This window comes from Schistocerca americana, chromosome 5 (assembly GCF_021461395.2).
Source record: "Schistocerca americana isolate TAMUIC-IGC-003095 chromosome 5, iqSchAmer2.1, whole genome shotgun sequence".
Taxonomy (NCBI): domain Eukaryota; kingdom Metazoa; phylum Arthropoda; class Insecta; order Orthoptera; family Acrididae; genus Schistocerca; species Schistocerca americana.
Window position 1 is genome coordinate 241,893,371 of NC_060123.1, and position 16,279 is coordinate 241,909,649.

Below are 16,279 nucleotides of genomic sequence, written 5' to 3' on the forward strand. Positions count from 1 at the left end.
TTTTGGCAAACAGTCAGTCAGTCACATTTCAACTACAAAACCTCTTTATCTCCAAATTACTTCTGTACCATTCTCTGCTGCTGTTGGAATCCATTGCTGTTGCAACTAGTAACTTCTATGCCAAGGTTTTCGTATTTTCACACCAGGCTGTAGTGTTTACATTTCTAGACTCCACGCTGCTGGTCCCTCATTGGCTAGTGTCCAAGATGGTGTCGGTGGTGACTTAAAGCAGTCCTGCTCTCCCATTGGTTGAAGTTCTCTCTGTGTAATGCCATCTGCTTGATGCCCTTATCCCAAATAATAAAATTTATACTGTTCCAAATATTGTTTACGCACTGTTCCATTTTGCAGCCTACGTGTAATTTCAATTCACTTGTACCACACAAAAAAATATTTCACTGTCAAATAGTTACTTACTTAAGTAGTACACCATCACTTTTAATTGTTCATAAATTCAGTGTTTCACATGAGTCCTTTCACACCACACTTTCATTGCAAAGTGTTCCAAAAACCATAGGGCACTACATGTGATGAAACCGACCTGAATTTCTTAGACTCATCCTCAGTAGCACCAGTCTGGATCACCTCAAAACTGAAAACTTAAATGCATGTGGTTTGGTGTTTGCTCAAAGATGTACACAATACCAAATGTTAGGTGATATTAATACACACATTTTATCCCATGTGAAGTTCAGTTATTAATTACGGTGACAGTTTTTACACTGTAGAAAATAATTAGCCATGTCTTCAGGCCAGCACCCAGAAATTTCAGTGGTGAGGTTGAATGTTCAATTGTGGCACAAAATTAGTTCCTGTTTATACAAAAATATCATGGCTCTCACTTAGCACAGTTCCTGTCAAAGACAATTACACCCAGATGATTCATTTAAATGAGTCCATCACATGAATCACTGACTCTAACAACAGTTCTCTTTGATGACAACTGCGTTTCACACTCTTGGTAATTATAACACAGTTCATTTCAAACGTACATTAATTCATGCTACAACGATCACCTATAAGTAATTAAACAGTAAAATTATTTAGTTTTGTGATGGTCTGAGTGCATATACTTATGTACAGAAGATACATAATAGTAACATACATAATAGTAACACAAGTCAACATCGAGAGGGTCTCCCAGAAAGATGTTAATTGTTTGCTTTCAAATCATGACTTTCAATTCTTGGCGACATATGACTATTCATAGAAGGGCATAAGAATAAACTATTATTTTGAAAACTACAAAATACATTGAAAAATGGCTAGGTTAGTATTTAATGTTATAGCTGAATTACAGAAACAAATAGAATTTGGGGATATAGAAAATGTTGCTGGTTACAAATTTATAAAAATACATGGACACCATTTTTCTTCTACAATGTGAATCCCCTTCTTTGTATGGCTGAGTGCCATGTTGCAAATTACAGTGAATTACATGAAATTATTAATTGTTGAATCAATCAATCAATTCCATACGTCATACTGTACAGAAAAATTAATGTAACAAAAGCACATAGTCAGGGCTCAGAACCTTAACAGTGATTCTGATGAAACTTTAATGGAAAATGGGGATGGTTATGAACTTAAGTTTAATGGCTGTTGAAGATAATTAGTTTTAGGTAATTTAAAATACTTGATTGGAAAGTGGGATGCTTAACTTTGGTTGGGTTAGGTTATTTTATGGAGTTATGCTGAGTAGCTCATATGTTTTTGAATATGCAGAACTACTGTACTAACTTTGATTAACTGTAACTTTTAATTAATGAGAACTAATTACATGAGTGGAATCAGAACACTTGAACTGAGAATCTGAACGATAAATTTAAGTGAAATTAAGTCTAAATAGGATCTGGAGATTTTAACAGTATAAGGAAAATACAGATTGGTACTCACCGTAAAGATGACACACTGAGTTGCAGTTCGACACTACGAAGAGACAGTTACATATTTAGCTTTTGGCAAAAGGGAAGGAAACACACACACATTCATTCACACAAGTAAGCACACCTTACACACACATTACTTACATCTCCGGCACCTCGGACTGGAATGCAACTGCCATGTAGGACAGAAGCAGCAATCTGGAGGGGGGCAGCTTTTTATTTTGGGATGAGTAGCAACCAGCTGCCCACCAGGATGAATAGCCACTTCCAAACTGTGGTCAAGAGCAAAGTAGACCACCCTGTGGCACAACATGCACCTGAAAATAACATGCTTGATTTCAATGGCTGCTTCATGATCAAGGCCATCTGGATCCTCTTCTCCACCAGCAGCTTTTCTGAACTGCGCAGGTGGGAGTTATCCTAACAACATATTCTTCATTCTCGAAATTATCTTGGGTTCCACCTACTGTCCCCACACCCTCCACCCGACAGTTTCTGCCCCCACTGTCACGTCGCCTCTTCTCTATTCTTGTTCCTTCAACCTCTTTGTTTGATATCCTCTGCCAATGCATCTGCCCATTTTTCCCCTTCCCCACTTCTCTCCTTTTTCACTCATTGTTACTCACCTCTGCTGCCCAGCTCCATGCCCTACAGCCTCCTGGCACTGCACCTGTTGGCAGCCTAATCCTTGCAAACTCCCCTCACCTGTCCCCTACTATGCCTTCTCTTTCCCTGCTTCCTACAGATAGCTGCTTCCATTATACATGGCAGTTGCATCACATGAGATGTGTTATGATACAGTAAGGAGCCTGTGACCACTGGAGACAGTGCCACAAGTTACTCCAAAATCGTAACACAACACACATTATATCATACTACCATGTGTAAACCCACCTGATGATGGAAGTTTAAACCTGTGAAACATGTTGTGGATAGAAATAAACAGTGACTGGTAACAGTAAACTTGTTGTTTCATTTGATGACATAAAACTAATTATAAACCATTACCTTGAAAAATTGCAGTACGCAAATTTTATTTGAGGAGTTCCCCAAGGATCAATGCTGGGGCCACTACTCTTTATAATATTACGAGGGTTATCTGGAAACTAAGGCTGTGGAAGGAACAAGCACTCCTAACAATCTGTAGTTTGTCAATTAGTGTTGTGGTCACTGTGAGAAATGAGTGTTCTCATTCTGGCTCCTGCCAAGTATGAAGTGTGCACTGTAATTCACTGCCTAAATGCTAAGGGCATGAATGCCACTGTGATTCATCATGAAATTGTTTCAGTTTATGGAAATGACGTAATGTCAAGGCAGCATGTGATGAAATGGGTATGGGATTTCAATTTGGAAGGATGGTAATTCACGATGAAGACAGAAGCAGAAGGCTGTCTGTTGTGACTCATGATGTAGTGCAGAAAATTGAAGAACATCTTCTCTCTGATCGCCATTTGACAATTGAAACCTGCATGCAGTTTGTCCAAACATTTTACAAACTGTTGTTCATGAAATCCTAACTAATCGACTAAATTACCGCAAGTTGTGTACGGGGTGCCAAAGATGATTACCGAAACACACAAAATGAAAAGAGTTAGTGCCGCTCAACTGTTTTGAGACTGAAGGCTGTAGTGAGAGGAGATGGAAATTGGACTTGTCATCATACTCCAGAGAGCAAATAACAATCAGTGCAGTGGCACCGTACTCATTCTCCTTCAGCTAAAAAATTGAAAACTCAGCAAACAGTGAATAAAATCATGGTGTCAGTGTTTTGGGACAGAAAAGTGGTTCTACTTATTGATTTCTTGGAAAGAGGTGAAACAATAAATACTGCAAATGTCGTGGGATGCTGACAATGGAAGTCTGTCTCCTTCATGACAATGTGCATCTACACACCATTCATGCAACACAAGGGTTGTTGACTTCGTTTGGTTGGTATCTTTTGAGCCACCTCTCTTATGGCCCCAATCTCGCACCTAGTTACTATCATCTGGTCACTAAATTAAAGTAACACCTTGATGGAAAATACTTTTCTGACAATGGTGAGGTGAAAACCGAAGTGAAGAACTGGCTGAAAAAGGCAGCAGGAGTTGTCTATGACATAGGAATCAAAAAACTCGTCTCATAGATGACAAAATGTATTGAGGTAAATGGTGATTATGTGGAAGAATAATGCAAGACCTATGTTGCAATGCATGTAATTTTTATTAATAAATTCATTTTATACTTCAAAAAAATTCTTATAGCCTTACTTCACAGATTAGCCTTGTAGCAAATGATCTGCTCAGTAGTATGCCACATAAATTTGTACTTTGTGCAGAAGGCACCACATTCATAAACTCCAGAAAATATGTGAACAGACTGAAACTACAAAACAAAGAGTGCCTCAAATTATCCAGCACCGAGGTATCCACAGATAGTAGTCATGCGTGCCTGAGTTGCGTTTGCATGTATGTGTATGTTGTCTAACTCAGAAAAGACCTTTTGACCTAAAACTTACTGATTAACATTCTTTTAGTTGTACCTACCTGCAACTCAGCATCTCTGCTATATGTTGAGTAGTGATCTATTCTTTTCACAGCATTACCATAATTCCATCCTGGATTTTCCATTGTTTGGATAAAACCTGTACTTTGACAAAACTACTCATCTTAAAACAAAATAGTTACCTGCATCTGTCAATAAACATCTGTTTACATTCCCAACTACTTGTCATGAAACCTAACAACAAAACACTACCAGGTATCTAACATGTACATGCAGTCAATGAATCTAGATACTGGTAATCAGATAATCTGAAAATGAATTAGGTATGTTTTCAGTTTTTTTTGAATTGGTAGGGACTTGCATTTTCTTACTTCATGTAAGATGGAAGCTTGTGGAATAACTTTGCATCCCCAAACATAATACCCCCCCCCCCTACTCTGAACTCTTGATAAAGAGGCAAGGCACATCAACTGCTACCTCCAACTACTTTAGTCAGACTGCAGCTGTTGCTTTGAACAAAAGTAGCAATTGGGAGTGGGGCAGAGAAGGGGTAGGGATAGCAAAGTACAGCTGGGGAAAAAGAAGAGCTCTGTCTGACGGAGCTTGCAGGAACTAGAAGGCAGCAGGACAAGGCTGCCATGGGCAGCGTCAGGCAGCTGTGGCAGAGACAAGAGGAAGGAACAGGGAATGCAAAAGGACAGCAGCAGCGAGGGAAAAATACTGGTGGGTCAGTTGTTCTGGTACAGGGTGGTATTGGCTGATGTAGAGGGGCCACTTCCTTTATAGCTGATTCTTAGGGGTGGCGGGAAGATTCGAGGTGTGTGGGGATATGACACAGGAAATCTGTTTGTGGACTACGTCCAGGGGTTAGTGCCTGTCTGTGAAGGGCTTTGTGCGATGGCAGCTGTCGAAATGCAGGTAATGTTGGTTGTTGAAAATGGTTCAAATGGCTCTGAGCACTATGGGACTTAACATCTGAGGCCATCAGTCCCCTAGAACTTAGAACTACTTAAACCTAACTAACCTAAGGACATCACACACATCCATGACCGAGCCAGGATTCGAACCTGCGACCTTAACAGTCTCGCAGTTCCGGACTGAAGTGCCTATAACCGTACGGCCACCACGGCCAGCAATGTTGGTTGTTGGTGCTTTAATGTGGACAGCTGTGGATCCACACACCCATTACAGAGGGGGAGGTCAATGTCCAGTAAGAGAGTTCACTGGGTTTAGGAGGACCAGGTCAAGTGGACGGGGAGAGAAGGTGTTGAGGTTATGAAGGAATGAGGATAGTGTGTGTTGGCCCTGTGCCGAGATCATGAAAATATCATCAGTAAATGTGAACCAGGCTAGGGGTTTGGGGCTTTCAGAGGCTAGGAATGTTTGCTCTAGGTGGCCCATAAAAACGTCAGCCTAGAAGGGTGCCTTGGGTATGTCTATGGCAGTGTCACATATTTGTTTGTATACCTTCTCTTCGAGCGAGAAGTAGTAGTTGTTAGGATCAAGTTAGTGAGGTGTATTAGAATAAGGTAGTGAGTTTGAAGCCTGAAGGATATTGGGGCAGGTAGTATTCAATAGCGGCAAGACTATGGATGTGAGAGATATTGGTTCATAGGGAAATTGTGTTGACAGTGACGAGTAGTGATCCTGGAAGTAAAGGAGTGGAGATGGTAGAAATTTGGTGCAGGGAGTGGTGATATCTTTGATGTGAGAGGTTAGATTTGTTGGAAGTTGGTTGGAGGTTTTGGTCAATGAGGGCCACAGTTCTTTCAGTGGGGGCACAAATCCAGCTTCAATGGGGTGTGCAGGATTATTAGGTGTGTGGATATTGGGGCACATGTAGAAGGCGGGTGTGCATGGTGCTGTTGAGGCGAGGAGGGAAATAGATTCAGGGCAGCGGTTCTGAGGTAGTCTCCATGATTCATAACAACAGTGGTGGAACCTTTGCCAGTAGGATGAATAGGAGAGGATCTGTTCTGAGACTGCATATGGATGTCCTTTCTTCTGCTAAAAGATTGGTGTTCTTATGAAGGGACATGGGAAAGGATGGTATGGCCAGTCTGGAAGTAAGGAATTCCTGGAAGGTGACCAGGGGGTGTTATGGGGGTGGGGGAATCAATTGTCATACTGTGGTATGAACTGTGAGAGGCAGGGTTCAGTGGGGATTAAGTTGGCTTTTGTTGCAGGAACTGATGGCAAAGAAGTGTGTCCATTGTAGGGATCAGGGGGAGGGGAGTATATCTTTGACTCCAACATGGTTAAGTTTGGGTGTAGGGCTAAAGGTGAGGCTTTTGGGTAGGACTGAAACTCCTGTGGGGCTGAGGATTTTGGTGGAAAGCTTAACAACAGTGTTCTGGGATTGCTTCAGCTCTGGATTTGGTGACAGATGTGGCAAACTGAAAAGGTTAGCTAGGCAGGATCGGAGTGCTATGAGAGGTTGATGAGGAGCAACTCAGGTGGGTAGAATAGGGGTTGTATAGATGTGACCCAAGGTGGTGTTAGGATGTCATGTTCCCAACTAAATATGCCATCCATTCAAAAAATTCCAGGACATACACAATTTCACTCCAATGATGTGTTGGAGCGAAATGCACTTGGCATCCCTGCATACATTTGTGTTTAATGTGTAACTGGCAGAAGTTTCATTCTTGTATGTCTTGTTAGTTACTGTTCCTTGCTGTACTGAGTACAACATTGTGTCGCACAGTTTTTGAATTTTGAGATGGCAGAGTTAGAGGAGCAATGCTTCTGCATTACATTTTGTGTGGAACTCAAGAAAACCTTTACAGAGACACATCAAAAGATACAGGAAGTCTACCGTGATGAGTGCCTAAGATGACTCAGTGTTATGAATTATTCATGTGGCTTAAAAATGGTTGGATGGAAGTTAAAGGTGACCCTCATTCAGGACGCCCTTCAGCATCTGTGGACAACGCTCATGTCAGGAATGTCAGCGAAACTGTCCATGACAATCAAAGACTGACTGTCCGAGAGATTGCAGAAGAATGTAATATTTCAGTTGGATCATATAATGAAACCCTGATACAGCATCTTGAAATGCATCATGTTGCAGCCAAGTTCATCCCATGGCTCGTGAGTCAAGACCAGAAAGGCCTTTTCCTAGCAATCTGTGAAGAGCTTTTGGATCATGCAAATGAGAGCAAGATATTCCTTAAGAGAATTTTAACTGGTGTTGAGATGTGTGTATGTGGTTATGATGTTGAGACCGAGGTTCTATCTTCACAATGAGCCAGGAAAGGTTCTCCAAGAACAAAAATGCTCGTCAGGCTAGGTCAAATGTCAAAGCCATCCTGATAGTTTTCTTTGACTTTGAAGGATCAATTCATCATTAATTCGTGCCCTGGGGACAAACTGTTAATCAATGGTACTATCGAGACATGTTGTGACACCTGCAAGAAAATGTGAGAAGGAAACAACCTGAAATGTGGTGAGATAATTCTCAGATCTTGCACCATAATAACACACTCGCGCATTCATCCCCATTGTGTGTGACTGTTTCAACAAAAAAAAAAAAAAAAAAAAAAACACGAAATCACTGTGCTGCCTCATCCTCTATACTTTCCAGATCTGGCCCTGTGGACTTTTCTTTTTTAAAAATTCAAAATAAGAATACCCCAATGAAAGGATGAAGATTTGCAATGATAGATGAGATAAAAGAAAATGTGCAGACAGTGCTTCATGCGATTCAGCAAGAGGCTTACCAAGACAGCTTCTGGAAGTGGAAACAGAATTGGGAGCAGTGTATCAATTGTGGAGATGAGTATTTGGAAGGATACCATGCACAATAAGTAATACTAAACGTAGAGAAATTCTGTGAACAAAATTCTGCAATTTTTTGAACAGACCTCATACATCTACTTTAAAGGAAACAACAGGATACTTACTTTCTGGGTGCACCTCATACCTCACTCATTGTTAAGTAGTAGCTCAATAAATGAACTGTAAATAAGAAATATCATTAACATAGAAAGGGAAAATACATATTGAAGTGAAAGTAAACTATTTATAAATGGAAAGAAAACAACCTACATGAAAAGACTTACAAAGAGAACAATAAATGAAGAGAAACTAAATATATGAGGAGCGTTCAATAAGTAATGCAACACATTTTTTCTCTGCCAGTTTCAGTTGAAAAAAATCTAGAATTTGTTGCTGGACATCATGGAATATTCCTGCTTCAGCCCCTATAGTTTCATGAAGTGACGATGGGTGGTAGCACTATACATAGCCTTCGAAATGGTGTCTGGAATGGAGGTGCATTCCAAGCAGAGAGAGTTGTCATTGAGTTTTGTTTGGTGGACAACCAGAGCATTGCAGATATTCATAGGCACTTGCAGAATGTGTGTGGAAACCTGGCAGTGAACAAAAGCTTGGTGAGCCATTGGGCAAGGCATCTGTCATCATCGCAACAAGGTTGCGTGAACCTCTCTGATCTGCAGCATGCCGGTCGCCTGCACACAGCTGTGACTCCTCCAGTGTTGGAACATGTGGACACTCTCATTGAAGGTGATCAACGTATGACAATCAAACATCTCACTGTGCAACTGGAGGTCTCTGTTGTTAGTGCTGAAATACACATCCATCAGTTTGGGTACGCGACGATGTGTGCCTGCTAAGTTCCTCACCACCTAACACAAGACCATAAAGAACAATGAAGGACAATCTGTGCTGAGTTGCTTGTACATTGTGAGGCTGATTGTACAATTTTCTGTTGAACATCATCACAGGTTATGGAACGTGGATTCATTACTTCAAATTGGAAACAGAACAGCAGTCCATAGAGTGGCACCTTGCTATCTCTCCTCTGGAGAAAAAGATCAAATCTGCACCCTCAGCTGAAGTCATGGCGACAGTCTTCTGGGGCTGTGAAGGTGTTATTCTAGATGATGTATTCCCTCATGGTGCAGTAATCAAATCTGAAGTGTATTGTGCTACACTCAGGAAATTGAAGAAACAACTTCAGCGTGTTTCTCGCCTCCTCCTTTTCCATGACTGTGCAAGCCCTCACACAAGTCTGTGCAGCTAAGAGGAGCTCACAAAACTTCATTGTACTGTTGTTCCTCATCCACACTACAGCCTGGACCTCATACTTTCTGACTTCCATGTGATTCGCCTAACAAAAGATGCGGGAAGCAGTATGTGGATGATGGGAAGTTATTGACACAGCAATATGCTGGCTATGGTGTCGACCAGCAGGTTCTCCCAGTAAGGTGGTGTAAGGCTGTTGCATTGAACAGGGATTACAAAATAGGATTTTGTAGCCAAAAGAACGGGGAGTAATACGACACATTGGAATCCTGAATAAAACCAACCTGCTTTCAGAAAAAAGTGTTGCATTACTTACTGAATGCCCCTCATAAGACTTAGGGGTGCATTGATAATAGAAGGTGAGAGTAACAAGTTCATGGGGTTGACAGTAGACAGAGTTATGACTTGGGAAAAAAATATAAAAAAGATCTGTTCAAAAATAAGCAGCAGTGTATTTTTAATAAAGAAAATATTCCACACTGTTGATATAGATACACTATTAAAGATGTATTATAGGCTTCTTCATCCACATTTAGAGTACTGTACAATAATACGGTGCAGGGCAGCAAATGTGTGCATAAACATACTGCTGAAGCTGCAAAAAAACAACAATCAGATGTTGTTTTGGAAGGCTGTCAACAAAAGTTTTCTGCAAAATCAAATTTTGATAGTCCCCACAATGTACTGGTATGCATGCATGTATGTATGTTTGTATATAAGTAAGTACATGAAACAGTCATATAAGTCAAAGTAAATTATGCACTGATGCTAAATAGAGAACTACACAATTGAATCTTGAGAGTAACTATCACATCAACAGTATCAGACCAAAACTGGCTGATGCTGATCCTGTTAAGTTTGGGTGCTTATTATGCAGGGTGAGACAGAAGTTAAGCAACCATAAATTCAAAAAATTCAAATCTTTATTAATGTACTTATAATGTATGCACTCACAATATACATTTTCTCATAATATATGCTGAAAATATCCTCCTTGTGCTGCAACACACACTTCAACATATTTTGGATGGTCACTTCACTTATGCAGTATATTTCAACTTCAATGTTGTGCTTCAGTTCTCAATTGTGTGAAGTTTTTTCTTATAGTAGTTACAGCTACATCTACATCTATATTTACTTAGGTACTCCACAAGCCACCATATGGTTGTGGCGGAGGGTGCCTAGTTCCACTACTAGTCATTTCCTTTCCTGTTCCACTCGTAAGTAGAGCGAGGGAAAAATGACTGTCTGTATGCCCCCAAAGAAAAAAGTCTTGCGGAGATAAATCTGGTGAGGCAGGCAGTGAACTCACACATTGTCATGCTGCTATTCGCTGTGCACAAATTTGCACCCTCTTGCTGTGGCCAGCAGTGTCATTCATCAGCATCTAACAGATCTGTGAATTGCATGTTGATATCCTAGTAACATTCAGCCGTTATCGTTTCTGAGATTAAAAAATGGGCCTATAGTTATTTCGTGCAGTATTTCACACCCAACTCCAACCTTTTGCAAATGTGATGCAGGTGTCATAGAAAACATGAGGGTTTTGTGAACTCCAATATCTGTCATTCTGGCTGTTTATGTAGCCACATAAATGAAACCATGCTTCATCAGAGTAGAAAATATAATCCAACACCTGAACACCATTGTAATAAAACACAAAAAACTCTGACGATAATGTAGTCTTTTTCCTATATCAGGTTCTCAAAGCTCCTGTGCAAATTGAATGCAATACAGACAGAGTTTCAGCTTCCTTGTGGCTCTGCGAACACTCCTGTAAGACATTCCAGTTTGCTGACACAGTTTTGTTATCGAATTTCTTGGTGAACATAGCAAGGATGTGCAGATATTTTCCAATGAGGCATCACTAAATACACAAGGTCAGCCAGAACGTTCACATTCAGTCACATTACCAATTTTTCTGTAACAAGCAACTGTGCAAGAAATTCCTAATTTGTTAGGCAGTCTTGTTCCAGGAAAGCCACCTAACCCAACACTGATATCAAAAGGGCGGGAAACTGCTTCTTGGATATCAATTCCTATGTGTCTACCACAAGGTCATCCACTGCCAATATATACATTCCCACAAATAAGAAATTCAGTTTTCCACCATACCATTTCTTTCTTTCTTTTTTTAAGAGAGTACTTTAAAAGCACATGTTTGTTTAGTGTTAAGGAATATTGGAGAAGAACTTTAAAAAAACTGCAAAACTAAAGCAGTATCCTGAGAAATGTACTACACACACTATGTCATTTGAGAAGCACCCAAGACAAATTCTATGTTTGATCAACACTCAAGCATTGTAGCATAAAACAAAATTAGGTGCCTGTATGTATTAAATTAAATTAATAATAATGTTATTAAATCAAATTAATAATAATGTTTTACTCTGTTTTTGTTTTCATTCATTTGTTATACATGTATGTACACATGTCTATATTGTAAAATAATATAACTGCTGAAATTGTAATTTAACCTGTAAGTTGCAAATAAATATTGATACATCCAATACTGACAAATGAAAAAATAAACATGTACAGTAAGAGAAACTCTCACAGTATCGATACATAATTTAGCTTATGTATTTCCTCTTATAATTGCCAGTTTTATCTTTTATACTGTTTCTTTGTCACTTTCCATATGGAATACCTCTTCAAGTGATTCTTCAGTCTCTTGTCTTATATTAATTTTATTGTATTGTGATTCTTATAGGGGCTTTTAGTTGCTTTATCACATGTACATTTTCTCTTCTGTTGAGTGTAATTCTTTGCTAATTTTGTCCTCATCCTCTTCCATCTCATCAAACCAAAACATACAGCACAGTGGCAAAGGAAATTGACTCACCGTCAGGAGGAGTGATGTTCTAAGCCTCATGTGACCCTCTGGATTTAGAGGTCACTTAAGGCATATATCGAGATGGTTTGTTTGATAAGGCTACAGCAGATGCATTCCCTAGTCCGTCATACACACTAGTATTCCATCTCTAATGACTTTGCAGTCAATGTAACATTACAACATGAACCTTACTAAATGGCGACACACAAGGAAAATTCATCCATCAGCTCAGTTAGCTGGACTATAGTATATCTCTTTGCAGTCGCAGAACAACAAAAGGGAAAATTAAGTTGTGCCAGTCATGACAATTTTATAGTTACAAGTTTTCATATTTCTAAGACTCTGATGGTACTTCAAATTCTATGTAAATATGGCTACACAGATTTATGCAATTTTATGAAAACAGTATTCAGGCCAGTGTTCCATTATTTTCTACAATTGACAGTGACACAATTTGTATTGAAAACCTTACAAATTTGACACTCAGTCCCAGTTGCATCATTTAATGTGTAAAAGGTGAAATGATTTTGACTTTCCAGATGTTAAACAGAGTGATCATAGTAATAGATCTCCTTTCTCTCGCAGAAAATGTTACAGGAAACAAATAACAGCAAAACATGTTAGATTGGCCACATTGACTCCAAACAAGAGTCAAAATGGTACTGGAATTAGTTTTCTCCTCTACACTTTCATTTTTAGTAGCACAGGTACACAGAATTCTGAAAGCAAGCAAAATACTTATCTCATTCTTTTGTGATATATAATTTAAGATATCTATGAAATTAATGTATAATGAGAATACATTCTTGTACTTCTGTCTGTGTACCAACAGTACAAAGAATTTTGCCTCCCAAAGTTTAGGCTTGACCAATGATTCCCTCCTATAATTTTATAGTTTTCTAAAGTGAATTTCTCTTTTGCTATAATTTAACATAATTTCATAATAAAGCTATTGTATAAAGTTATTTGTCTTTTATGTTGTAAATTGTAATATTGCTTTATATTAACAATCTCATGTTTATCAGTGTGGAATTTAAATTTTAAATTTCTTTTTAGGATGTAATCAATTACAACTGCCGGTCTCTGGTTGCGTCTGTTCCATTTTTTGCTAATGCAGATTCAAACTTTGTATCTGATGTTGTTACCAAACTTCGATATGAAGTGTTCCAGCCAGGTAAAGTTCATCAGTATATACTCCAATGAATATATAACAGTCATAGTGTGAACGCCTTTAAAATAATATTATTAATTATAACCATATGCAACTATTGCATGACTGATTATGTGCAGATCCAGTCTGTAGCAGTTTATGGATTTCTTACCAAATTATCATAATAAAATAACTGCGGCAATCAGTATCAACACATGGCAAATTTGCTCTCACTTGGTTTTAATAATGATTATGGAGCTTTGGATTAAAGTAATTTATCAGCAATATTAGCGTGAAATTATTTTATCAAACTATACAGTTTTAATAAATCACATAACAAACATGAATACTGCTACTGTTTCAATTTTCAAGTACTGTTAAAGTCTTTTGGCTTTCTAAAAACTATCATTGTAATACCTTAATTTTTCAGGATAGGTGTCCAATAAAATTACAATTCTGTGGCACTCTTTTGGTATCATCATCAGTAGACAGGAGCTACCTGTACAACTAAATATACATTGTGATTATATTTCAGCACATCTGCCACATCATTAGAATTTATATTTCCTACATTGCATACATCCATTCTGGAGCAAACAATAATATCTTTCAAAAGTATTTTCAGTCTGTATTTTTAGTTCAACATAAAATGTTAGAGAGAGAGAAAGAAAGAGAGAGAGAGAGAGAGAGAGAGAGAGAGAGTGTGTGTGTGTGTGTGTGTGTGTGTGTGTGTGTGTTCACACAGTCATATAGAATTTTTTGTAATTTCCATCATTTGATTGCTAACTGTTCATTTATTGTACACAGTCATTATTTCGGCCTTTGTAACCATTCTCAAGTGCATGTTAAAATATGTTAGAACAAATAAGCCCTCGGTCATAAATATTTAGTCAAAATTGACCAGGTTTCGACGCTACTATGAGCATCGCCTTCAGAATTAAACTAACTGTTCTAAAACATAATAGGTATATAAGACATTAATAAACTAAAGTATGTACTGACTGGAAAGAGATGCAGTACTAACAAGTCACATTCTAAAAAAAATCTAAGCAGGAAAGGCAACGTCATGAAAAGTTGTAAATAAGATAAAATGGCAAGCCGCTAAGTGCTGCTTGTACCTGAGTGAACACGGGTTGCAACAAAAAGATGTCTGACTTGTGACATGTCATTGTCAAAAATACAAGACCAGAATATGAATTTTCTATGATGACTCGTTACAGACTGGTCAGACATATTTTAACATTTCAACACGCACTTGAGAATGGCTACAAAGCCAAAATCATGATTTTGTACAGTAAATGGACAATTAACAGTCAAATAGCAGAAATTTTGTTCCAATAAATAAATAAATGAAATGTATATTGTGTGCAATGCAGAAAAAGACAGCAAATTTTTAGTTTGTTTCAATAATTTTAACATAATTTTTATCTTATGCTAACATTTAAAAAATAAACACATTTTCTGCACAGGTGACATCATCATCAAGGAAGGAACCATTGGTACCAAAATGTATTTTATTCAAGAAGGTATAGTTGACATTGTCATGGCAAATGGAGAAGTTGCTACAAGCTTAAGTGATGGCTCTTATTTTGGGGAAATCTGTCTGCTGACGAATGCACGTCGTGTTGCCAGTGTGAGAGCAGAAACTTACTGTAATCTCTTTTCCTTATCAGTGGAACATTTCAATGTCGTTCTAGACCAGTATCCTTTAATGCGTCGCACCATGGAAAGCGTGGCAGCAGAAAGGTATGGATAATATTATTTATCTCACTTTTTTAACAATTAATTTGGGTTTTGTGGTTTACTAGTTCCATCTTATCTAACTAAAGTGTTGATTAATGGTTAAACCTGATCAGGATGTGCAGTGACAGTCAGAAAGGTGAAATAGTGAAACATGCAATGATTAAATCGTATTTAATCAGTACAGTAACTAGTACAGTAAAGAATTAGAAGGAACTAAATCAAATCTCCATTGAGATAATTCAACACATTTTGACATGAGATGTGAGTGTGAAATGAAATTTCTGGTGAATATTTTTGCATGAGTCATTGCAATAACAGTCAGAATTCAACCTTGGATTTTTCTTGAACCCATTCCAAGTGTGTTTAATTATCATTCATCATTAGTGAAAGCCTTGTGATAATTAAAAAAATAGTAGGGTAGCTAAGGCTCCTAACTCATGTAGTGCTATGGCCCACATGGCAAGGGTTTGGGAGTGTGACTGGCATAGGAATTGAGTAGGACGTTGTGTAGGCTGGGTGGGTGGTGGATTACCAATGTAGAAGGGGTGATAAGGAACTTTGGTTGGATGTCCCTTATTTATGGGTAGGATGATAGATAATCAAAGCCCTGATGAAGGATATGGTTCAGTTGGTCCAGCCCAGAATGATGCAGGATGATGATGGAGGCACTTCCTTGTAGCTGGTTCTTGGGCATCGGTGGGAGGATTGCGGGTGCATTTGGATATGGCATGGAAAATCTGAATGCAGACTAGGTTTGGTGGGTAGTGTATGTCTGTGAAGGCCCACGTGAGACCGTCAGCATATATGGCAAGAGAATTCTCATCACTATAGATACGCCGTATGCTGTATGGGAGCAATTTTTTTGGTGTGGAAGGCTTTTGACAGGTAGTGACTGCTATTTGTCATTACAGTGGGGGAGCTATTGTCAGCAGGGAGAAAGATTAGGTCAGGATCGGCTTTGAGGATTTGAATGGCTGTCATCTCTTCTGTTGAGAGGCTTGTGTTCTTAGTAAGGCCTTAGGAATGATAATGATGCATAGCTGGAAGTAAGAAATTCCTGGAAGGTGACCAGGGAGTGGTTAGGTCGGAGGGGGGTAAGGTCACTGTTGGATGGTGGTATGAACTGGGAAA

General features: G+C 38.8%; 1 protein-coding gene across 2 annotated transcripts in view; it reads left to right on the forward strand.

The window, feature by feature from the left end:
- Nucleotides 1-16,279, forward strand: part of LOC124615460 (potassium/sodium hyperpolarization-activated cyclic nucleotide-gated channel 2-like) — a 287,867-nt gene that overhangs the window by 255,853 nt on the left and 15,735 nt on the right. For both annotated transcript variants that reach the window (XM_047143365.1, XM_047143366.1), the window contains 2 exons: nt 13,312-13,429; nt 14,875-15,151. In XM_047143365.1, the coding sequence (XP_046999321.1) occupies nt 13,312-13,429; nt 14,875-15,151 (395 nt within the window). The remainder of the gene's footprint in view (nt 1-13,311; nt 13,430-14,874; nt 15,152-16,279) is intronic.